Raw genomic sequence first — 24,538 nt, forward strand, 5'->3', positions numbered from 1 at the left:
CGCCCGCAGTTAAGAGTACGTGTCAAATCGATCATGAAACACAATTCATAATAACAAACCTATATCAGAAGGATCCGGAACCAGTCCGACCTGGTGAATCAGAAATTCGTTACCTTATAAAATGGCTGAGATGTACTCAATAACTGAGTGAGTGACTGGTTGACTGACTGACTGACTGACTGAGTAAGCCACTAACTGACTGACTGACTGACTGCTATGTGTTCCATGAAACGCGATATTCTGACCGAGGTTTCTCATGATATTTGTAAGACTCACCAAGCAACTGATGGGTTAGTATACCTCAAAGTAGGCCAGGATCGCGTCACTAACCATCCTACAATTCGACGCCCTGCAGTTTGTGCCGCTGATAGTAACACCGCCCATAAATAAACTATAAATGGGCGTACATAAAGTAGATATTACTGATAGCCAACTGCCAAAGTTAATAATTAATGACATTGTGTAAAATGTGCACAGTGGTGTGTGAGAGTGTGTGATATAGCATGAAGAATGCTGGCAAGTGATTTCTAATGTAGAAGAATATTTTGGTGTGCTAGGCAACGGCTTACATGTGTGAGCAGGTGGTATACAGCATCAGAGAATTATTTTATTTCCATCGAATAACTAACGGGGCGGAGTCACTTATGAGAAGCTACTAGATGTTCAGCTGGTTATTCATAGAAACAGCGGGAATTGTGTGGAGACCAGCTGCATGGTTAGCTTCCCCTGTTGTTTTTCTCGGCAATCAGAATACATAGAAATATGAAAATCATATGGGTCCTATATGAATCCACCTCGTACCTCGCAGGAAACACATTACGTCTCGCAACAAAGCCCTACCGGTTAATGCTGTTTAGGGAAACAGTCGCTGTTTATTGTGAGAACCATACGTAACACACAGATACACTGTGTGGGCAGAATATATAGCAGTTCAGTTCGTACCTCACAGGAAACATTACATCTCCGCTACAAAGCCCAACCGGTTTATGCTAGTTAGGGAAACAGTCGCTGTTTATTGTGAGGCAAGGGCTTCTTATACATGTTTCCGCAGCAACAGACTCGAAAGCAACAATGACATAGCAATAGATGAGCGGTGTTTTGTGTGGTACGCGCTGCGGCCGATGCTACGCAACGGCGCGGTAAACACATCTCTGCGGCAACGAATCCAGACAGAAAATAGAAGACCTGTCTTTTGTACGTGCTCCGTGCTGAGGTGTTATAACTTGACGGTTTGGGGCAATTGGTTGCAAGAGTGCTCAGTTGGAAGTCGGTTCGTGCAGAGAGGACTTTGAGTGACGTTTGGGAGTGTGTAATTCAGTGAGATTCTTATAGTTTCTGTGTTAATATCCGCTGCCGGGAAACGGCTAGTGGAGACTGTAATAGACTGAGGACACTAGTCTGTGTGTGCCAGTGATGTGTAAAATGTATTCACCAGTCGTTGGTATGTAAGTGCTCACTAAATCGAATGACCAATGCGAACTCCGTCTTTAGCCACTTATACACTTGACAATATCCAGACTCCATCTCGTGGATTGGTAGAATGAAGTAAGTTATAAATTGAGTAAGAGTTGGAAGTTCTTTTGGCCAATCGAGATACTTTGCCGACATCCTTTTGGAGGAACTTAGGAAAAGCACGAAGGCCCCACGGTCAGGATAAACAGTATCCCGGACGTAGTTCGAACACAGTACACCCAAATACTGGCCTAAAATGTTACCGCTGCGCTAACCGGCTCACTGAGGACGTTACGTTTTTATTGTGACATGACACCTGAACGCCGGAAGTGTGCAGTCATAAAAGCACAACAGAGGCGTCTGTTGCTAGACAACGGCTATATGAAAAACGTTCCAGAGTGTTACGCTGTCCACGAGAATACACGCCCGTTGCTGGGCAGCGGGTTTTGGTTGCTACGGTATTATAGGCGTGTCCGGGACAATGCAGACGTTAATAGCAGAATGGAATCCTTGGAGACCGTGTTCTCTATTCGGTTCGCATGGCGTGAGCTCAGTTCGAGATTCAGACAGTGAGGTAGCATTAGAGAGAAAGAGAGTTCCAGAGGATTGAGAACTGTTACCAAGTAACGACTACTAAGCACATGTTGTAGAATTAATTTTGTGTGTTGTAGTGTGTAGTGTTATAATTACTTGTAATTACAACTTGGGAGTATCCAGTAAATCAATTCACCAATCCAAACCCCGTCTACAAGTCACTAATACATGTGACGATACTTTTGTTACAGGAACTGAGGACACCAACCTGCCGTTAGCACAAGAAGCAGTAGTGGTAAGTAGCAAAACGTAAGATCTCCTAAACCTCTTTGGAGCGGTAGGTGTGCGGAATAGGAGCGCCCTACTGTCGGTTCCACATTTAGGCCTGTATCAGGCCAGGATGCAGCCCGTGGCTTGTGATTCCACTGAACTAGGCCGGTTTTATTCTGCTATAAAACAATTTTTCCTTTCCCCCACTGACGGATTCAAAATTAATTCTGAAACTATTGTGACATGACGATTGAAAGCCTGAATAGCGGAGCCACAGTAACGTTCATCGCTAGGCAACGTCTCGATGAACACGTTCCCACTGCAACGAATAAGCAAGCAACAGTTGACGTATTGTTGGGATAACGAAGGAAACGGCGTTTTTTGTGGGTCCGCCCCGAGGCTGTAAAACGTGGAACCCAGGCAGCTGGAAGCAAATCTCGTGTAGAGGCGGGTTAGAATACCTCCACCGTGGCCCTGGGGGTTGTAGGACGTGAAGAAAAGGGAACCCAGTGCCTCGGGGGTATAACTGGGCCACCCTGTTCCTGGGGAATATAAATATGGGGACCTGGCCCTAGGTTGGGGGAGTATCGAATCTGAGACAGTAAAATGTGGTCATAAGTCCTTTGGGACTCGAACCTGAGGATGACTGCGCTGGCGAGGCTCAGCAGCAGTTGTATAGGACAGACCCATCCTCTCGTCAGATAGGATATTACACAAGGACTATAACCGGAATTGTATGGTTTGAAAATAAAATTACTGGTCGTGAGTCTGAAAGGGCTTGTCGCCAAGATGGACTGATTGGCTGCAAACCGCCAGTCGCAACGTAACTGACTCTGCAAGGATGAGAATTAAGGGAGTGTAGGGAGATGGCAGTCGAATGAGTCAGAAAGGAATTAGGCTGTGCAAAGAAGAATTCATGTGTGATACAGTTACAGACTGGTCTAATTACTGTGTTGAAATCCGTTGCCAGGATAAGACTAGTGAAGACTAAGAACCCTAGTGCGTGTGTAACGGTGAACTGTAATGTTCGTAGATCAGCGGTAGCTCTGTATTACTTGTAGTTACGTGTTGAGTGTATAAGCGCAATAAATCCAATCATCAACATCCCGTCTATGGTCACTAATACACATGACACTTTGAATTCTATACACAGTCGGTAGGACTCCTTGGAGGGTGGATCAGCCCGTCTCAAGGCAGAAATACAGAAATTCATAAATATAACATGTGCCACGATCCCAGTGTTTGAGCTGGCTAAGACGTTTCGTGCGGCCACTGTGATGGGCTGATAGGATTAGTATTGTTATAAAATGAATTGCTCTTCGCTTCGTTCATTTTGCGGCAGGGATGTCATCTTGCGGAAAGTGTAGAACTTCTCCAAAATAAGTTGGGCTGTGAATGAGAGAGGCGGAGGGGGGGAGGAGTGAATAGAATTTGAAGTGGAATCAGAAAGCTGGGCAAAACGAAGAGGGAAAATCCGGTATAAATGGAATTGAGGAATTTAAAATACTCGGCCTATATAAGCGAAGTTTGGGGGACCGATGAAAGACTCGCGCATAGAGGAAAGATACTAAAGGGAAGAGGAACTAATAAAGTGAGTCAGTTCCCGGACGGAGTCCGGGGTTGGTTGAGGCACTATGCTTACAAGCCGGAAGGTCGAGGTTTCGTTTCCCGATGAGGTCATTGGATTTTTCAATTAACCTAATCCTTCCAGCCGCACTATGGCCCTGGGGTCGATTAAGCCTCTAACAGAAATGAGTACCAGGAATCTTCCTGGGAGTAAAGGGCGGCCGACCGGCGCGTGAGGCTGACAACCTCACCGCCATGTGTGAGCCGATTGTGTAGGAAATGTGGAAACCTCGGCGTCTCACAACCCTATGGGCCTCCACGGCCTCTTACAGTCGGTCGGACCCCATGGAGGATCAGCCCGTCGCAAAGACGCTACTTACACAGAACAAACGCACACATAAATCCATGCTTTCAGTGGGATTCGAAATCGCATGCCAGCCTTCGAGCGGGCGAAGACAGTTCCTTCCGTAGACCGCGCGGCCACTGTGATCTAAGTCACAACATATACTCGTAAAGCAGCGAGAAGTGTAAACACGAACGTACGGACACGATTACTGCTGCTAACTGCAGCCTTTAGCTTCAGATGTGACATCAGCTAGGAATAATTCGCAAGAATCTGCAAGTCAAATGTAAAAGTGAAACTGCCTTGTTAACTCCACCAAGAGCAGCTTGTCGCTATGATACGGGAGGGGGAGAGGGCGGGTTATTGCAGAGGCCGACTGTAGGGACGTGCAGATATAGCTGCAGACATGGTCTGTCTTGGTTGTAATGCTGGAACCAGGAAGGACGGCTGCTTATTGCGCAATTATAAGATTCCGTTGTTGGCAAATTTGTTTAACTCCAACCTCTCATGCATTGTAGCGCTAAGAATGTGATTTGTCTTATCGTATTGGGGTATGTAGACCCATTGTTAAGCAATGACCTCGAAAAACCTAGACCACGGTCCGCAAACAGCAACAGAGCAACTGTGTTTTCTTTGCGCTCAGTGCCGAGGTGTTAGAAGCAGGAAGTTAGGGACAGTCAGTGGATACGACCATTCAGGTGACTAAGCTGCCTTTGTAGCATAAGACATTCAAGCATACACTGTGTGGGCAGAATATATAGCAATTCAGTTCGTACCTCACAGGAAACACGTTACGTCTCCGCTACAAAGCCCAACCGGTTAATGCTGTTTAGGGAAACAGCCGCTGTTTATTGTGAGAACCATACGGAACACACAGATACACTGTGCGCAGAATACAGAGCTTTGGTACTCTAACGCAAGTGGTACATATATACGTGTATAATCACTGTGCTTTAAAAGGTTAAATACAGTAAAACAGGATTGTGTAAGCCGAATCTGACATTAAGATCTGATCTCTTTCTCATGTCCTGACGACTCTTCCAAGAGGAACGCCCCAGGTTGCCCAACCGCTGTTCTTCACAGTCCGCCGTTGCCGTGAGACTGCGTCCGTATAACTTAACAGATGATCCCCTTGATTGCAGAGCGAGAAACGAAGAGATATCTCTTCCCTGTTTCATGAAATGTAAATATTACCCATTATTGCAAATGTCTACACGATACTCCTGACATCTCTGGCGTCACAGATCAACTGATGGCTTTTGTCTCCCTGTGTAATAAAAGTATGCCGAGAACATTTCTCATTTAAACAAGAGTAACAAACGGAATTGAAATGAAACAGATGTGATTTAAAGATGTGGCTTTATTATTGCGCCTCGTTCTCATTTACTTCAGATGTAATCGAGAAAGTTACGCGAACTAACCTCATATTGTTACAGACCTCACGCTGCGTACGGTCAGATATTGTCTGTATTCACACTTCATCAGATTCTTGTTATACTGAGAAATTTTTAAAATAAAACTTGTTGATCTCTATAAAAGGTCGAAAAGCTAAAACTATCCCTGTAACAGGTCGTGGAGGTTCATGGGTTTGTGAGACGTCGAGGCTCCCACATTTTCTAGACAATTGGCTGACAGATGGCAGTGAGGTTGTCAGCTTTACGCGCCGGCCAGCCACCATTAATCCCCAGGAAGATTCCTGGTACTCATTTCTGTTAGAGGGTGAGTAGACCCCAGGGCTGCTGGAAGGAATAGGTCAATTGAAAAATCGGGACTCGAACCCGCCACCTTCCGGCTTGTAACACAGTGCCTCAGCTAACTACGCTACTACGTGCCTCTGCCGAATAAGGGCTCATAACGTCCTGAAACTAGCTAGTGTTGCGCTCTGTCGGCACACTGTTACCATAATTTTAGGCAGCTCCACAACCATCTCTTATATATATAAATAATAATAGAGGTAAAGATGAAAGGCAAAGTTGTGTCTATGCTTAACTAATTAAGCCCCATGCCATAAAGACGTATGGAAGAGTGGAGGTATAACTCCACATTCTTAACCTGGGCACTACATGGAATGGCTTTAACCTCAAGGAAACAGTCCCCGGTACCCAGTGGATATGATGCTGGATGGGCCCCGTAGGTGTTCTTGAGGTTATGGAGAAGAGAAAAACATTCCCTACAGGGAATCGAACCGTGGTCGTCGAGCCTGTAGCCCGTCGCTATACAGACTGAGCCATCCTGGATATACACATCGTTTCATTATATATATATATATATATGTTTATGTAAGTGTATACATAGAACTATGATTTCAGTAAGTATGTGCTGTCAGTCAAGAGACCGCAGTTGCTGCGAAAAGTCGGCAAGATTCTACCAGAATGTATGGTGTCACATCCAAGAAGGAATCACAGACGCTTGCTAGTGCACATGAACTCCAGCGCATTGACTGTGATTACATTTCAAAACGCTTGTTTTATTCAAATGTTTGCATGGCCCATAATAAACGCCGTTCTGCAAATACGCCATGTACGATATATCTCGAATCGTTTCCAATTAATTCGTAGCTACATTCGCTTTATATCTGTGACACGTTTGTACGCGTTATGTTATTAGTTCATGCGGAACGCATGTGAAGATGCGATTTTAAAGGGAACGTAATATGTCTGTGTCTAATAGCTTCGCGTGAGAAAAGGTTAAATCCTACTGAATCTAGGGGTGCAAAATTTCAACAAAGTGTTGTGTGGGGGTTGTATTTTCCATGTAATATCCCTACCTCCCCCGAAAAAGAAAATTTTGCTATGTAATATTGTTCAGTAATAGATGGGGTTGAGATTTGTCACGTGGAGTGTAAGGAGTCTTCACAAGGCTCGTTCACTGAGAGCAGATGCAAGAATTTGCAAAGTTTTGGTGGGGAAAAACACCACTGGGAAGATCTAGGTGTAGATGGAGGATAATATTATAATGAATATTAAAGAACGTTCCAAGTACAATTAGAATGATCAAGTCAAGGAGGATGAGGTGGGCAGGGCATGTAGCACGAATGGGGGTGAAGAGGAATGCATATACGATATTGGTGGGAAAGCCAGAAGGAAAGAGACCACTGGGAAGATCAAGGCGTAGGTGGGTGGACAATATTAAAATGGATCTTAGAGAGATAGGATGAAATGGTATGGATCGGACTGATCTGGCTCAGGATAGGGATCAGAGGAGGGCTCTTGTGAACACGGTAATGAACATTCTAGTTATAAAAATGCTGGGAAATTTTTGAGTAGTTGGCTTCTCTTCAAGGAGGGCTCAGCTCCGTAAGTAAGTAATTAAATAACTGGGATGGGAAGGTGTGGGTTGGATTAATCTGGCAGGGGACCAACCCCCGTCGGAGCTCATGAGGGATCGGTTTCGGCTCCATGGATTTACGTGTTATTATTGTTGTGAGCGTCATCGTCATTAGAGCCTAATAATAGCAGGAAAGGAAACACGTGACACTACACACACGCCTTTATATTGACTTCCTCTCCATGCTTTGGTTACACCACAAATTTCTTTGATCCTTTAACGACCAAAATGGGTACATTAACGTTATGCTTAAAGAAATGTTCTCCCTACGTTTCACTTCACCGGAACGTGCAAATCATGCACCATCAGCGTCACGAGACCAAAAATATACAGAATCCACTCACTTAGGCTGAAAACCCGCTGGCAAAAATCCGTTCGATAAAAACTGAAAAACCGCTCGATAAAGACTTAAAAAAATGCTCAATAATATTTGAAAAATCCACTTAGTAAACCTGAAAGATCTGCTCGGTAAAACTGAAAAAATCCGCTCAGTAAAGCTGAAAGATCTGCTCGGTAAAACTTAAAAATCCGCTCAGTAAAGCTGAAAGATCTGCTCGGTAAAACTTAAAATTCCGCTCAGTATACCTGAAAATAGAAACACTGGGTAAAACTTAAAAATCCGCTCAGTAAAGCTGAAAAAGCCGCTCGGTAAAACTTAAAATTCCGCTCAGTAAACCTGAAAAAAAGAAACGCTGGCTAAAACTTAAAATTCCGCTCAGTAAACCTGAAAGATCTGCTCGGTAAAACTGAAAAAATCCGCTCAGTAAACCTGAAAGATCTGCTCGGTAAAACTTAAAAATCCGCTCAGTAAAGCTGAAAGATCTGCTCGGTAAAACTTAAAAATCCGCTCAGTAAAGCTGAAAGATCTGCTCGGTAAAACTTAAAAATCCGCTCAGTAAAGCTGAAAGATCTGCTCGGTAAAACTTAAAAATCCGCTCAGTAAAGCTGAAAGATCTGCTCGGTAAAACTTAAAAATCCGCTCAGTAAAGCTGAAAGATCTGCTCGGTAAAACTTAAAAATCCGCTCAGTAAAGCTGAAAGATCTGCTCGGTAAAACTTAAAAATCCGCTCAGTAAAGCTGAAAGATCTGCTCGGTAAAACTTAAAAATCCGCTCAGTAAAGCTGAAAGATCTGCTCGGTAAAACTTAAAAATCCGCTCAGTAAAGCTGAAAGATCTGCTCGGTAAAACTTAAAAATCCGCTCAGTAAAGCTGAAAGATCTGCTCGGTAAAACTTAAAAATCCGCTCAGTAAAGCTGAAAGATCTGCTCGGTAAAACTTAAAAATCCGCTCAGTAAAGCTGAAAGATCTGCTCGGTAAAACTTAAAAATCCGCTCAGTAAAGCTGAAAGATCTGCTCGGTAAAACTTAAAAATCCGCTCAGTAAAGCTGAAAGATCTGCTCGGTAAAACTTAAAAATCCGCTCAGTAAATCTGAAAAAAGAAACGCTGGCTAAAACTTAAAAATCCGCTCGGTAAAACTGAAAAATCCGCCCAGCAAAGCTGAAAGATCTGCTCGGTAAAACTTAAAAATCCGCTCAGTATAGCTGAAAGAGCCGCACGGTAAAACTGAAAAAATCCGCTCGGTAAAACTGAAAAAAATCCGCTCAATAAAGCTGAAAGAGCCGCTCGGTAAAACTGAAAAAATTCGCTCGGTAAAACTGAAAAATCCGCTCAGTAAAGCTGAAAGAGCCGCTCGGTAAAACTGAAAAACTGAAAAATCCGCTCAGTAAGCTGAAAGAGCCGCTCGCGTTGGAGCAGTGGTTACTGTGTATAACACGGGTAAGTTTATACAAGGCGAACCAATTGGTACTGGAGTAGATTGCGAGTATCTTCAGTTTTCCCCGGCTAATATTATTCTACCATTGTTCCATATCCCCTTCGAGGTGTACGATAGCCCTGAGCAGGCCACGTATTATCACATTACAAATATTTACACGTTGGGGCTTCATGTCTGAACTGTTTATAGACGGAACTTTATCAGGGACAGTCTAGTGTATGACGTCATACCGCGTGTGGGGTAATATTAGGAAGGTAGCTATATTTGTGTTTCCCGCCTGTGCATGAATATTGGAAATATGTTTAAAACATAATGTATTTACTTTCTAATGATTAGGCAGCGGTCTGCCTCACAAACTGCCTCTAACGCACCCTGCTTCCCACTGTAGATGGAGTTATGTCAAGAACAGGATAAGATGGCATGCTTCTGGTTACGGCGTGTGTCAACAGATGGCTCTGCGGTAGATTTAAGTAAAGTTACTTCCGCAAGGTTATGGACGCGTCAGTGACTTCTGTTAATTTATTTACGTTAGAACTGATCCATAACGGGCAGGTTGCATAACAACAGCGAATTCGGCGTGGTTATCGTAAGCATTGAGGCTTATTTCAGAGGATAGAATTTATTAAATATCAATGCTGTTGATAAAAAAGTGTAAAAATTCCAACTGGAAACAAAAGACAAGCGCAACACCTTCTGACAATTCAACTGGAAGTCTTCGTATTTTCTATGCAATCTTTCAGACTATTGACTTCCCGTGCTTTCACCCGTATTCCTTTCCAGTCGAACATGTTACCGAATGATCCGTCGAGGCTGAAGTTTAGCGGCATCCCCCAGTATAACACGCATAAATAGTCAACCATAAACCTTCTTCCTTTTGTAGTATTATGCACTTCACATGTACATTTGAACACGTTATGAACAATCATTGTATAAGACTCGCGGAAACAATAGACTGCTCGTTCGTTCGTGACCTATTACGTAATTTTCGAAAGTCCGCGGGATCGTGTACTTCTGTATGTATATAAAATGTAGCTGTTTGTATTTTGAGTAAATAATTTTGCTTACAAATTTAAATTTGTTATTTTAAATTCAGTAATCCGAAGGAGTCGATAAATCGAAAATTTCAGTGCTTTAATTTGTTCGGATTATCGATGTTGTACTGTAAAAACATTTAAGATTTTAGAATTTAATGCAACATATTGCCTTATTGTAACTACAATGTGAGAATATACAATTTCTTAAAAATATTCTCCGCACACCTGGTACGTCTTGGCGGCACACCAGTGTGACGGAGCACACCGGTTTTGAAACACGCACCAGTGCAAGGACGACCAACAGTGGTAAGCAAATATTGACGTAAATTTGTTATCATGCAGTGAAAAAATTCATCATGCCTCGCTGAGTCGTTGCATAAGACATTTCTGCACGCAACTGCTTCATCTACTTCGCGCGCATGCGTCATCGGTCCTTTCACCTTTTCAAATTGAGGGTGAATTCTTTTTCGCTTGCTGAGAAAAGTCAGGGCCACACGCACGCGCACACAGCCAGCATTCTACTCTCGTAAAAATTATGATGAGAGAGGAAAATTTCGGGAACAAGGAAACGCTGTATATTTGCATAATGCAGACTTAGTTTCTCTTGCTCTTTCCTTTGAACTTCACCCTCTCCCCTTCCCCTTGCTTCTACACATCTTCAAGCACTTCCTGAGCCTGCCTGTATACCTTCTCCTCCATACACCTTTTTCTTCTTCAATTGTTTGGCTGTTAAGAGCGGTAATTAATCGCAGTCTTTTCATTATAAAATTTAAAATTATTTGTGTTCTTACAACTCCACACATTAGCAAGTACGCATTATGCTACAAGTCGGAAGGCCGCGGGTTCGATTCCCGATGAGGTCATTGGTCTTTTCAATTGACCTAGCCCTTCCAGCCGCACTATGACCCTGGGGGTAAAGGGCAGCCGGCGCGTAAGGCTGACAGCCTCACCACCGTCTGTGAGCCAATTGTCTAGAAAATGTGGGAGCCTCGACGTCTCACAAGCCTATGGGCCTCCACGGCCTGTTACAGGTATACCTTTACCTTACAGGCTTTTTTTTTTGCCATAAATCAGTTCTCATTAATAACGACGAATTTTAACCATTTAAAATACAACGGTAAGTATATATACCGCCTTCTTTAATATTAAGAAGGTGTGATTCAGTGTCATTAGCACCAGTTAATCCTTAAAGGGCAATGGTTACTGATGGACTGCCTTCTTTAATACTGAAGTACCTGAATTTTGCCCACAGTGTACATAAAATAATTTGTATTTAAAATATGTTTTTTCCTTGGCGCTACAGCCCTCATTTGGGCCAAGACCTACCTTCATGAAACTCTCCGTTTCACTTCGGTTTTACTAGATCTTAGACATACGGTAGGACTCCTTGGGCGGGTGATCAGCTCGTCGCAAGGCCTCTACCTGTACACAAACACAGTAAACGCGTACACACAAACTAAACATCCATGCCCTGAGTGGGATTCGAACCCACGATACCGGTTTCCAAGCGAGCGAAGACAGTACATTCCTTAGACCGGTCGGCTACTGTGACCGGAATTTAAAATATTAATGGAGGTAATTAAAAGATGTATATTACAATATAAGATTTTATAATACGAATAAAGGGGTAGATATTGCACTAGTGGAATAACTAAACATGTTGAAAGCATTAAAAATTAAAAAAAAATCATATTAAAACATTATTATAAACTTGTGGAGATGTGAAATCAATTTCTCTTATGGAGCTGAAGGTTCCGATGTGCGGCAGATCATTTGAATCCACGTTGTCTTAGTCTCTCGTGGTGTGGATGTTATTCTCCAAGATTTGTGCTGTTTTGTGTTGTGTTCTGTTCTGTTGTGGACCTGGCGGTTCTTTCACTATGTTAATTTTGTGTGCTAAATAACGTCTTAGATATAAGTAGTGATGTATTGTTATCTCAGTATGTAGGTGCGTTGTGTCTTGTCTATTTTACGAGTAACTCTTCATTCGCATTATAAAATCCTATATTCCTAATACACAACACCTTTAATTACATTACTGATATTTTAAATACAAATTCTTGTATTCGCTAATATTTCTAACATTTTTTTATATTGTAATTTTCACCGTAGCACAAGGCCCAGTTTTCTACAACTTTTACAATAGGGACGCGTTGCACCACAATATGGATCCATATCGACATTTCGATGAATTTTATCATATTTTATTTTAACCACTTCCTGATGATGGTCCCATGAGGACCGAAACAGGTAGCGTTAAACAATAAAATTCAATGTATGAGATATTGATTTAATTGTGATATTTCCCTTGCATAGTTGGTTGAGGGGCTATGCTACAAGCAGGAAGGTCGCGGGTTCAAATCCCGATGAGGTCTTTTTTTTTCAGTTGACCTAATCCTTCCGGCCGCACTGTGGCCCTGGGGTTGACTCAGTCTCTAACAGAAATGAGTACCAGGAATTAATTAAATAATTTTCCTGGGAAGGAAAGCGCGGCCGGCGCATAAGGCTGACAATTAATTATCTAAGTAAAAAAATTAATTCGTAATTTAGATTTTCCTCCCTGGGAGTTGTCGCAAGTTATATCGAGGGTGTTGCTCAGTGCCTTCCTCGCGTTCCGGGACGTTCCCTGTTTCGGGTAATCCGCTCGGGCGGGGCTCGGCGTCCGTTTCCTCGGGGTCACTACCTTCACCCTCTCTTTCTGTCGGGGTCTCATCGGACGTCACTGTGTCTTCCCCTTGCCTACGCCGTAACCAGTACCTAGCCCCCGTTTCCCTTCCGGTGTCGGGTGTCTGGTCGGCGGCTCTCTGGACCTCCTGATGTCTACTTGGTTCCCAGGTGGGGTCCTGACTTCGATCCTCGGTCCTCTCGCCTGTCAAAGTGGTTGGCGTAAAGTCGAAGCTACCATCATCCTCCTCGTGATCATGGGAGGCGAGTGGAGTTATTCCCTCATCATTCGCCTCATCCTGACCTTCGTCTCTTTCCTGAACCCTTACCGGGATATCCCTTGTCCCACTTGGCGCGGGGACAGTTTTCACGCAACATTTCTTCATTTTGTTAACATTTACCACCAGCTCCTTCTTTTGGGATACTCGCACAAGATAATTCAAATCGGACAATCTACGTACCACCTCGTAAGGGCCCCTCCACCTAAGCCTAAATTTTGGACAACCACGTTTGACCTTGCTCATCTGACGAAGATAAACCATTTCACCGGGTTGAAAAATAACTAATCTCGTTCCCTTATCATACCATTCCTTCTGCCTCTCTCTGCCCACCTTATTATTTTCCCTTACAACACGGTACGCCTCCTCGAGGCGGTCAGCCAAAGTGTCAATGTGGTCCTGAATCAAACTACGGTTATCTTTCGGTTCCCCCTTTAAAAATTTTCCAGTAGTGAGGTCATCCTCCATGGGAAGGCGCATCTGACGTCCGTGTAGCAAGTAAAACGGACTGTATCGAGTAATGGAATGAGGAATGGCCCTATGGACCATCAGGGCGTAGTTCACGAACTCATCCCAGTCATTCCCATACTTATTTACATAGTGGCTCATGGTTTGGTTGAGTCCCAGATGAAATTTCTCAACCTTGCCTTGCATCTGCGGATTGAACGCAGTGGAGTTAATTCTTTTCACCTGCAGCAGCTTGCACATCTCCTGGAAAAGTTCCGACATGAAGTTGGATCCTTTATCCGATGATAGAGACTGAGGACAACCCAACCGTGAAAATATCTCCGTAACAAGAGCCCGTGCAACTGTCGGAGCGTCTTGCCGTGGTATGGGGATAGCTTCCGGATAACGGCTAAAGTGGTCTATGAAAGTAAGAAGGTACCGATTTCCCCTCTTTGTTTCTGGATAAGGGCCACATATATCTATAGAGGTCATTTCGAATGGGGAAGTCGTCTCAGGTAACTCTCCCAAGGGTGCAGTGGGGTGTCGCCCTACCTTAAACTTGGCACACGATTCGCACTGCCTCACGTACGTTTCCACATCCCGGTCCATATTGGGCCAAAAGTAGTTAAGTTTAATTAAGTCTCGGGTCCGTTTCACTCCCTGATGCCCTGCAAACACCTTATCGTGATTCATTTCGATAATGGGCTGTATTAAGTTATGAGGTACAACCAACTTTCCGTTTTCCAAATTTGGTCCCGCGTACAGAAGCCCATCGTCACTCATAAAGAATTTTGACCCCGTATCTGTACTAATTTCATCCATTATTTCTTTACAATACGGATCCTGTTGCTGTCCCGTGTAAACAGTCTTACGAGTGAGGGCTTCGCCTGACTCGGCACTTTGACATCTCCGGCTTGCGGCTCCTGTAGCAACGGAAGCAATATATCGCGATAGGCAGTCCGCATTTACATGCTTCTTGCCTGCCTTGTGTTCAATTTCAAAATCATATTCAGATAATTTGAGAACCCATCTAGTCAATCGGGCACAATGATGGTTCTTCACCGTGATCAGCCACTTAAGGGCGGCATGATCGGTAACAATTTTGAATTTTCTCCCATATAGAAAACACCTATGTATTTGTGTACCAAATACAACAGCTAGTAACTCCTTCTGAGTCGTACTGTAATTTCTTTCCGCAGCATTGAGCATACGGCTAGCAAAGCTGATAGGCCGTTCCTTCCCATTCTGCAGCTGACTGAAAATGGCAGAAATAGCATAATCAGAAGCATCTGTACTAAGAATAAATTGCTGATCAAACCGAGGGTGCGCCAGCACCGATTCGGATGTCAGGGCGGCCTTGAGATCATCGAAGGCCAGTTGCTGGGAATCTGTCCAAACAAACTTCTCGTCTTTTCTCGTTAGTTGTGTTAAGGGCCGACTCATGGCTGCGTAATTTCTTATAAAAGCCCTATAATATCCGGATAGGCCTAAAAATGAGCGGACATCTTTCACCGTTCTTGGCCGTGGGAATTCTCTGATGGCTGTAACTTTACTCGGGTCTGGCGCAACGCCGTTGCTATTAACAACATGACCGAGATATACCACCTCCGGAACTGCGAAAGTGCATTTGGCGACGCTTAATTTGAAATTCGCCTCTCGCACGCGTTCAAACACCAACTTCATTCGTCTCATGTGATCTTCAATCGTTTCACTGAACAGCAACAAGTCATCCAAATATACGAGTACCTCTACGTCACGCAAACCCCCCAACATGGCATCCATGACGCGTTGAAATGTCGAAGGGGCGCCTGAAAGACCAAAGGCCATTTTCTCAAACCTAAAACTGCCGAATGGGGTGACGAATCCGGTCTTATCCTTATCCTCCTCACGTATAGGAATATTCCGATACCCATTTTCGATGTCCAATAACGTGAAATATCTACTCCCCGCCATAAGTGAGATGTTGCTCTTGATATCAGGTATGGGGTACACTGGTGTACTCGTCACTGAATTTAACCCTCGAAAATCGGTACAAAATCTATATTTTGGAATTCCGTCCGGTGATTTCTTGGGGACTAAAATCACTGGCGCCGCTCACGGCGAAGCGCAGGGAGTAATAACCCCTTTAGCCAACATCTCATCTAGCTGGTGTCTCATCTCCTCCCTTAATGCATAGGGTACACGATATAGGTTCTTCTTAATAGGCAGGGCGTCCCCTGTCCGAATCTCGTGATAGCCCTTCGTCGTACTGGGTAGCACCCCTGTGCTGTCGTTACAAAATAAATCTAAATATTCTTCAAGCACTGGTATCAAGACTTGTTTATCTTTTTCGGACAAGTGATCTAACTTCTGCTCTAGTTTCTCCCTTACTTCCCTGAGTTCCTGAGCATCTCTTGTGCTAACGGAACTAACCCGGAAGTTCGCCGTTCCCTTCCTCCCCGGGTAGCGAAAATCAACTCCTGCTTGCTCGGGTGGAATCTCCCCGAGCGGCTCGGCCTATCCCAAGCATATATTCTTCCCCAAATCCAAATATTGACCACGGGTACCTTTAGTACGCAGTACCTAGGCCCGTTATCCTCTCGTACGGTCATGACCCTATCGACCCTCTCACTCCTTCCACTGGTACCCGATTTCCTGCCATTTCCGCCTAGGCTTCGCATTTCCTCCAATTCTCCTGCAGTAAAAATCCGGCTCGCTACTCGAGCCACGTACGCACCAGGCGTACCTAATCCCAAGGGCTCAATTAATATCTCCCGGGGCAACTCCACCCCTTTACTCTTCCCTATTTTCCCTATTACCAGTCCCTCAGACAACGGGGGGATGACGATTGGCTCCTGAGCCACCACGTTCCAACAATCTATACAGGATCCTCCCGGGCTCAACCCTGGGGTAGGTACTTCAATCGGTCCACCCGAAGGCGTCAACCTTGGGCTGGCCAAGCCCGCTGGTGACACCCTCTGTGTCGTCCGGCATTGGCGGTGGACTGGCGCACACCGCCCGACCTCCTGTCCTGATAATTGATGGTGCGTCCGTCCTAGGACTAGCGTGTCGGTTCGTGAATCGATACACGCCCCCATCCGTCTGAGGACATCAGCCCCTAGAACACCACTATATTCCGTATCTAGGGGGCTATCAAAAACTCGTGGGTAAACATCTTTTTCCCCACCCGAAATGTTATCAACTGCGCTCCTACTATTTGCAATTTAGCTCCCGTGACCCCTCTTGCGGCTGTCCGTGTAGCACGAATATCTGACGTATTAATGCCCGGCTTCATCACGCTCAGGCTGGCTCCTGAATCTACTAACACCTGGTGGAAACTTCCTTCTATTTCTATTTCTAGCAACAACTCTGGGCCAGTAATTCCTACGTGCGACCGACCTACCGTCGTGCACTCTATTGCTGGTTCGACGCTGGGGATCTGGACGTCGAACCCTGACCGTTTGGGTGCTGGGCAGCTCGAGAAAATTTTGGGCAGTCTCTGCGTCTATGCCCAAACTCATTACAATGGAAGCACTGGATGCCTGACGAGCGAGTGTCCTCAGGTGGGCCCCAAGGCCGCGCTGGTCCCCGAAAGCTTTGCCTGCCTGATCCGACCCTTCCTCTACCTCCTCGAGTGAGCAGAAGGTCGCGGGAGGGTGGGTCCCTCCGCCTAGAGCTCTGATCTCGCCACGACCTCCGACCTGACGTCATGGAGGGGGTTTCTTGTCGGCAATCCCTAGCATAATGCCCTCTTTTCCCGCAACGGAAACATTCAACGTCGCTCCTAGCGGTAAATACCTTCTTGACTCCTTCGGTTAGCTGTTTGTGTTTCTCCACGTTTTCTACTGTGACCGCTAACCTCACCGCCTGCTCCATCGTGCTGGGCATCTGAAATTGTACTTGTTGCCCCACTATGCCCCTAAGACCGTGAACATAGGCTGCCAACAATCTACGTTCCGCCTCCTCATTAATTATACGCTGGGTCCCTTCGTCGTTAACCTTCCTGATGGTTCTTTGACACATCTTCCTACAACGGTCACTGAACTCCTCCGCGCTTTCGTTCTTCCCCTGAACCGCGTCCTGTAGTCTAGTATAGTAATACTGGTCAGGGAGCTTGTCACTGAACCTCTCAATCAGTGCCTGCCTCAGAACTTCGTAGGAACATCCATCTCGACCTAGCTCTTCCCTTCCATTCAAGAACTGCAGGGCCAACCCTTGCAATTTGGCCTTAACAATGAAAGCTTTATCGTGGCTAGTCCATCCACTCACCTTGGCCAATGTCTCTATCTGCGTTAAAAACTCGTATACAGATCTCCCCTTACTTTCCCCCGTCCATTCCTTTATCCCGGCTACAAGTGAAACGTCCTTGCTCTGCCCTCTGTGGGCCTCCCCAATTCTGAGGGTTTCCAACTGAACCCGTAGTTCCTCCATCTGTGCTTGGAGAACCTCCATTTCCCCCACACGAGCCATGCTTCACGCCAAAGGGCCAACGTGTACCTACTGTAAGCTAAACTATGTTCGTAGGTGTCCCACAATTTCCTTTCAAAAGCAATTCTCAATGAAGTTCGACCACTCACTGCTTAAATTTATAAACATATGCATCTTCCCTTGAAAATAATTTTAATAAAAATTAAAATAAGTCACAGCGCCACGGCAAACATATTTGATCCCTACAAATCCGTATGTCTAGTTACGGCAACACATAAATCAAAACACTGCCACTTAAACTTGTGGGTGGTTAAAAGTTATCCACGTTTCCTAAAATTTCTTAACCATCTCCGGTGCGTAAGCCCGGTAATTCGAGCAGAATAACAACATCGCGCCGCTTGCCACCAATTTGTTGTGCCCTGATAGGGGGCAGTGACTGTACTCACCCCCTATCGGACGCCCGTGGATATCACTTAACCTATGCTGTGGAAAACATGCTTCACTAGGAGGGTCACAAAAACTCGAGTTCTCCAAACAACAACAGAAATGGAATATATAATCAAATTAAAACACTTATACACCTCTAAAATTCTAAAAACACATTAACCCACCAAAATAATTGAAACCAGAAGTTCTAATAAGCCATCAGTGACCCGACCACGGGCAAGTACTCACTCGCGCTAAACATGATGCACATGAAAAACACTGGCGCCATCCCAAGGTTTTCCACAGGCACACTTTGCTTTACTCGTTCGTTTCTGGCAACTGCTAGAAACAGAGTGCCTGAAACGGCCTGTTTTCCCAATTCCAAGATTCAACTTTTTCCCAAGTTGCGAAAGCTGCGCGTGCGAAATCGCTGAGGTCGGCATCTTGCCGGACATGCCTTGTCGCGCTAAGCGAAACCTGACCGGGTCTCTCCACTGATGCTTAAACAGTCTTTTCTAAAGACAATTCGATCGACTGCCAAGGAATGCGAAGAGTCAGCCGCGGTTCTGTCTCCTTGCCTTCCGGCCAACCGTCTAACATTTCAACCTAAGCACACAATCTTACAAAAATTATACTTAATAACTAATGAAATGGGCTCAACCAGCTTTCAATTTCCACAGCGAGATGGCTCCACTTGTCATATTAAACAAATGTCGCAGGACCTTGAATGTTCACGAGTTGTAAGACGCGACTTTATTATGATGCCGGTGCTAAAAGAGAAGGGGATTTTTTTTTTCTCTTTAAGAGGATTAGAGGTGGAAATGAATTTCTGTAAAAATAAATCTCGTAGCTGCAAAACCTTGGCAGGAAATGACTTGTTGTGACGACTGTTTACGTTTCCGCGTGACTCGTTCCTGTGTTGCGGATCCGGTACAAGGGAGAATAACAGCGTTACTGTTTCTTGGCGTTGGAGAGACGGGGGACGCTCCACCAGTCTGTGGTTTGAGAGAAATGGAAAGTCAGGACGGCAGTCTGGTATACCGAGAATTTTCACGTGACGTCTCTTTTAACGACGCTGAGAACACTGAGACTATAACGGTACGATAGATGAATAATGACTTGGGGGAAAAACGTAAAGCAATCCTTGTAACAGGCTGTGGAGGCTCATAGGTTGTGAGACGTCGAGGCTCCCACATTTTCTAGATAGTCGGCTCACAGATGGCGGTGAGGTCGTTAGCCTTACGCACCGGCCGACCCTTACTCTCAGGAAGATACCTGGTACTCATTTCTGTTAGAGGCGGAGTCGACCCCAGGACCATTAGGTCAATTGAAGAAAACCAGTGATCTCATCGGGAATCGAACCCGCGACTTTCCGGCTTGTAGCATAGTGCCTCAAGCAATACGCCACCGCGTGTCCTCAATGAACTGGAAAGGACTTAGAATGAAGATGTCCTGAGTGAGGAATTGTATGGTTATCCTCAGCCTCCTGAGGCTTGTGCCGGGGGGGGGGCACTCATCTTACCACCACTTCCCCTAAATTGTTGAGGGAAAAATATCGAAGTTGTAAAATAGAGGAAAAGGTAAAATTCTCCCTGTACTTAACTAATTAAGCACTACATCATGAAGGCGTATGGGGGAGTGGATGTATTGATCCACATTTTCTTGACCTCGGCACTAGTTGGAGGTGAGTGGTCAGCTTCACGCCCTTACCACTTTACTCATGGAGAAGAGCCCTCGTTACCCGTTTGACAGAAGGTTGGGTGGGCCCCAGAGCCGATCTGGACGGCGTGAACAGAAAATTCTTGACTCTACCTGGACTCGAACTCTGTAGGGTCAAGAATTTATAGCGACGGGCCACGGGCTGAAGAGCTGGGTTTCGATTCCTGGCAAGGGAAAGACTTTTTTCTTCTCAAAATCGTCCAAACCGGACCTGGGGCCCAACGAACCTCCTATCCAATGGGTACCGGGGGCTCTTTCGTCGGGGTCAAGAATGGTGAAGCTATACCTCCACTCCCCCATACGTCTTCATGACATAGTGCTTAATTAATTAAGCACAGGGACAACTTCACCTTTTTACGGATATATCAGCGATACCTGTGGAAGGCGTTACACAAAGTACAGTTAATACATAAATAAATCAACAGCTATACTAACTCAGAATTAGAATTGAAACTTTGTAGGGTGGTGCTGTACCCCCCTCCCTCGCCTACAGCCCGCATTTTTATTCCGGGCTTTAGTTTCCAACATGTTCCATGTTATAGCAGCTCTGTCCCTCTCGCTCTTACGAGCACACGTGTTCCCTGACATAATGCTGTCCAAACTGCAGAAACCTGAATAAACACAGTAAAATACGAAGCGGGTTGTCTAACTGCAGGGTAAACATTGGAGGAGATTAGTTTAGTGGTCGGGTTACTCAACAATAAATAACCGCGGTCTCAACGTCCCTGCAACTTCTCTGATTTGCCCTTCACACTGAAGTGACCTATGTCGTGAGAAGATACGGCTTGGGGTCACATGACCTAACAAATTTGTGCTTTTATAAATAAGATCTAAAAGTCTGTGACGATGGTACATTGCTACAGATACTGTGTTTATGGACGTATCCACCGTCCCGTGTTTATGTAAAACACAATTCTGTAGGTTTTACCTGTAGACGGAGACAGAATCCAGTCTCCGAAACGCTGTGTTTTGAAAAATAAAGAGGACAGTTTTTAGATAGGGACAGAACGGTGGGTAATATCCAAATATTTGTGCTTTTGTATTCATATACGACTCGTCGGTTCTCTTTCTTGATCCTTGCGTCCCGGGTTCAGACACCAGCCCTGAGATCTACGCTTGTCTTCATTTCCACCAGTCAGAAGCGAAATGCATGCAGGATTTTGGTTGGAAAGCCAGAAGGAAAGAAACCAGTAGGAAGGTTTAGACGTAGGCTTTGAGAATAATATTAAAAAGGTTCTGGGAAGAAATAGTAGTCTATTTACATTTGATAGGACATACGCACTGCACAGAAAACGAAAACATAGGGCAGCACACAGGCAGCAGGGTGATATAAGCCTCTTTTTATTTTTTCTTCAAAATAAGGGAAATATGCTGAAAATAGTTCTTACAGAAATTGAATGGGGTTGTATGGACTGGACTCATCTGGCTCAGAATAGGGACCAGTGGAGGGGTCTTGTGATTTCGATAAAGTGACGTGAAATTATTGAGTAGCCGAGCGCCTGGTGGCGTCGCAAGAAGGGCTCAGCTCCATGAGGTTACTGATTTAGCGACGCTGTCTCTATTTAGACTTTGTAGCGTCGAAAGGTAGGAAGACTGGTGACGTATGAACTGGATAGGTTTTCTAAGGAAGCGGCCATGGCCTGACCTCAGTCAAGATATTGTAACGGCCAAGATTCGAACCGAAAATATCCCGATTACAAGTCTAGACCTTTACCTCTACGTGTTCTCGCTCGGCGCGAGGCAAATGTTAGAATAGTTCCCTGAATTAGGCCAGTATAGTCTCCTTCCAGATCCTTTTCAGGTGGTTACTGCTACTAAAACTGATAGGAAATCATGTTATGTTAGGAAGTGACTTTAACGAACCAAGAATAAATAGATAAAAAATGTTTTCAGTCGGTATAACGACGGCCTACAGGCTGTAAAGCCGGGGTTCGATTCCCGGCAAGGGCATGGGATTGTTCTCTACTGCACAGTGTCCACAGCGACCCTGTAACCCACCTAGCCTCCTATCTAATTGGTACCGGAGGCACTGTCTCCGGGGTTAAAGCGGTCGGGGCACGAGGCTGACCACTAATTTCCGTCATAGTACCGAGGTAAAGAATACGTAGATCATACATCGACGACCCCTATACGCCTCCATGACGTAGTGCTTGATAAGTTAAGCACAGGGACAAATTTAACTTCACATTTTCATCGTCACAGTTATGAATAATAATTTTCGTTTATACAAACATATACGTGTGTACATTTTTGTGAAAATTTCGTATAATTTTCGATATTTTGTACATTTTAGTGAAAATTTCATATAATTGTCGATATTTTATACATTTTTATGAAAATTCCATATAATTTTCGATATTTTATACATTTTTGTGAAAATGTTGTTTGTTTTTTAATTTCGTATAATTTTTTATCTTTTATAGATTTTTGTGGAAATTTCGTATAATTTTCTATATTTTATACATTTTTGAGAAAATGTCATAAGTTTCGATATTTTGTAATATCCGTATATAAAAGGCGAGGTCTTCCTCTTCTGTGAGTAACTATTTTTTGTCCCGGTAAATATTTAGCGAGTTAACCTTCGGGAGGTTCGCCGAAACGTGCGTCGATTTTCACGCAAAGTGTCCGGTATTTTTGTCCGATTTTGACCAAAAGTGGCTCGTATGAAGAAAATTTAGAAAACAAAATCCCTCAAATATAAAATTTCTTCAGAAGCCATCCAGTTGCCTTCGAGTTGTTTCATTCGTAGAGACAGACCCACAGAGCGAGACGAGAGAGATCCTAAATTCATGCGCCTGCTTTAAGCCCGTCTTGCATGTAAGTACGATTTCGGGTGTGGGAGAGGCATTAGTGAGCATTATCTCAGATAAAACATGAACCATGCCACTGCTGTCATGCTTAGAATAACATTTCATTGATATTATTGCGTGACGTCAGCGCGGTGCTTGTCTCTGATTGCGAGGATCCCTACCTCCCATTGAGATGCTTCACATAGCCCCCACAGTCTCCGCACCTCCCCCCGCTACCCATCAGAATATAATGAGATCTCAGGGTTCTGCTGGCTGTCATGAAGTCGGTAGTAATAATGTTAGGGCCCATTGATAGGTGCCGTTTCCATCTTGTGCTGAATCGTCTCAGATCCTTCCCTCTTGTTCGAGCCTTCTTAAGGTCTCCGTCTTCATGTAGAACACCTTGACGTGCTGTGGTCGACTCTCGGCCACGGCAAGGAATATCCCGAGAGAGGCTTTCTGTTGTTCTTCCTTGGTCACTCCAGGCATCACGTCACAGTATTATCATTTCATTTCCAGTGTAACATTCATCTGTTATGCAACCAGCTGATCACTGCATTTTTGAAGTAACCCATAAAAAGTAAATAACATTTATCCATCCATCCATCCATCCATTCTCTTAGCGGGGGTTGGAGTCCAGCTGGGTCCACTCGGCACGGCGGCCACTGATTGGCCTATTGTAGCCTGCCCCGGGCGATTATGATGATGATGAATTTGGTGGAATGAAGATTGGCAGGGGAAACCGAAGTACTCCGAGCAAACCCGCCACAGCGCCACTTTTTCCACCATAAATCCCACTTGACCAGATCCGGGATCGAACCCGGACCGCCGCGGTGTGAAGCCAGCGACTAACCGCTTGAGCTATGGCGGGGCCCTCCATCCGTTGTTGGGCCTTAGACACTTTTTCAGTTTCTTGATCTTTTACGCAGTCTGTAGGACTCCTTGGACGGGGGATCAGCCCGTCGCAAGGCCGCGTTACCTGCACACACATGACAACACAAACACATAATAAAAGCACATAGATATCCATGCCTCAAATGGAGTTCGAACCTACGAATCCAGTGTTTGAGCGGGCGAAGACGGGCAAATAACAAGAGTGGAAGACAAAAATGAACGGCGACAGTAATTCCCCGAATTTTATTTGCGCCCAAGTTCATCGTGAATATAATTTTGTTGCCGTCGTTCCTAAATAACAGGGAAACTTTTGTGACGTTTCTAAACCCTGTTCCTGGATACACAGAGTTCCAAATTTCAATTTAATAGTCCTGTAAAACGAATCCCACAGCCTGCCAAACAGTGCGTCTTCCCATATGCCTGACTAATTGCGTGTCTCCTTTGTTTTTCACTATAATTCCGAGCCCGTTTACAAGTCAACACAGCTGGGTTGCTCCGTAATGCGCCGCGACGCTACACTGACGTCGCTTTCTGTCAAGAGTGTCATATCTTCTCGTTACCTCACGACGTCTCCATTACGTTGCATGTGCCTCTAATTCTGATATCAGCGTGC

At 44.8% G+C, this 24,538-nt stretch overlaps 3 protein-coding genes across 4 annotated transcripts in view; 1 reads left to right on the forward strand and 2 right to left on the reverse strand.

The window, feature by feature from the left end:
• The window catches only part of LOC111863366 (endocuticle structural glycoprotein SgAbd-1), a 36,294-nt gene extending 17,349 nt beyond the window's left edge, over positions 1-18,945 (reverse strand). Inside the window, exon 1 of the mRNA XM_023849635.2 lies at positions 18,773-18,945. The gene's annotated coding sequence lies outside the window, so the exon portion shown is untranslated. The remainder of the gene's footprint in view (positions 1-18,772) is intronic.
• Positions 1-24,538, forward strand: part of LOC111863323 (cytochrome P450 4C1) — a 222,376-nt gene that overhangs the window by 75,257 nt on the left and 122,581 nt on the right. Inside the window, exon 2 of one of the 2 annotated variants that reach the window (XR_004512916.1) lies at positions 2,238-2,281. The gene's annotated coding sequence lies outside the window, so the exon portion shown is untranslated. Of the gene's footprint in view, positions 1-2,237; positions 2,282-24,538 lie in introns of those variants that run through there. The other variant, XM_023849546.2, reaches the window with a different exon arrangement.
• Positions 16,960-18,592, reverse strand: LOC111863337. The gene is made up of 2 exons (XM_033751117.1): positions 17,253-18,592; positions 16,960-17,168 (listed from the first exon to the last, which is right to left on the reverse strand). Exons 1-2 carry the CDS (start codon positions 18,137-18,139, stop codon positions 17,084-17,086), a joined length of 972 nt encoding a protein of 323 aa, XP_033607008.1. The 5' UTR covers positions 18,140-18,592; the 3' UTR covers positions 16,960-17,083.

Source organism: Cryptotermes secundus, unplaced genomic scaffold (genome assembly GCF_002891405.2).
Source record: "Cryptotermes secundus unplaced genomic scaffold, Csec_1.0 scaffold1379, whole genome shotgun sequence".
NCBI classification, from domain to species: domain Eukaryota; kingdom Metazoa; phylum Arthropoda; class Insecta; order Blattodea; family Kalotermitidae; genus Cryptotermes; species Cryptotermes secundus.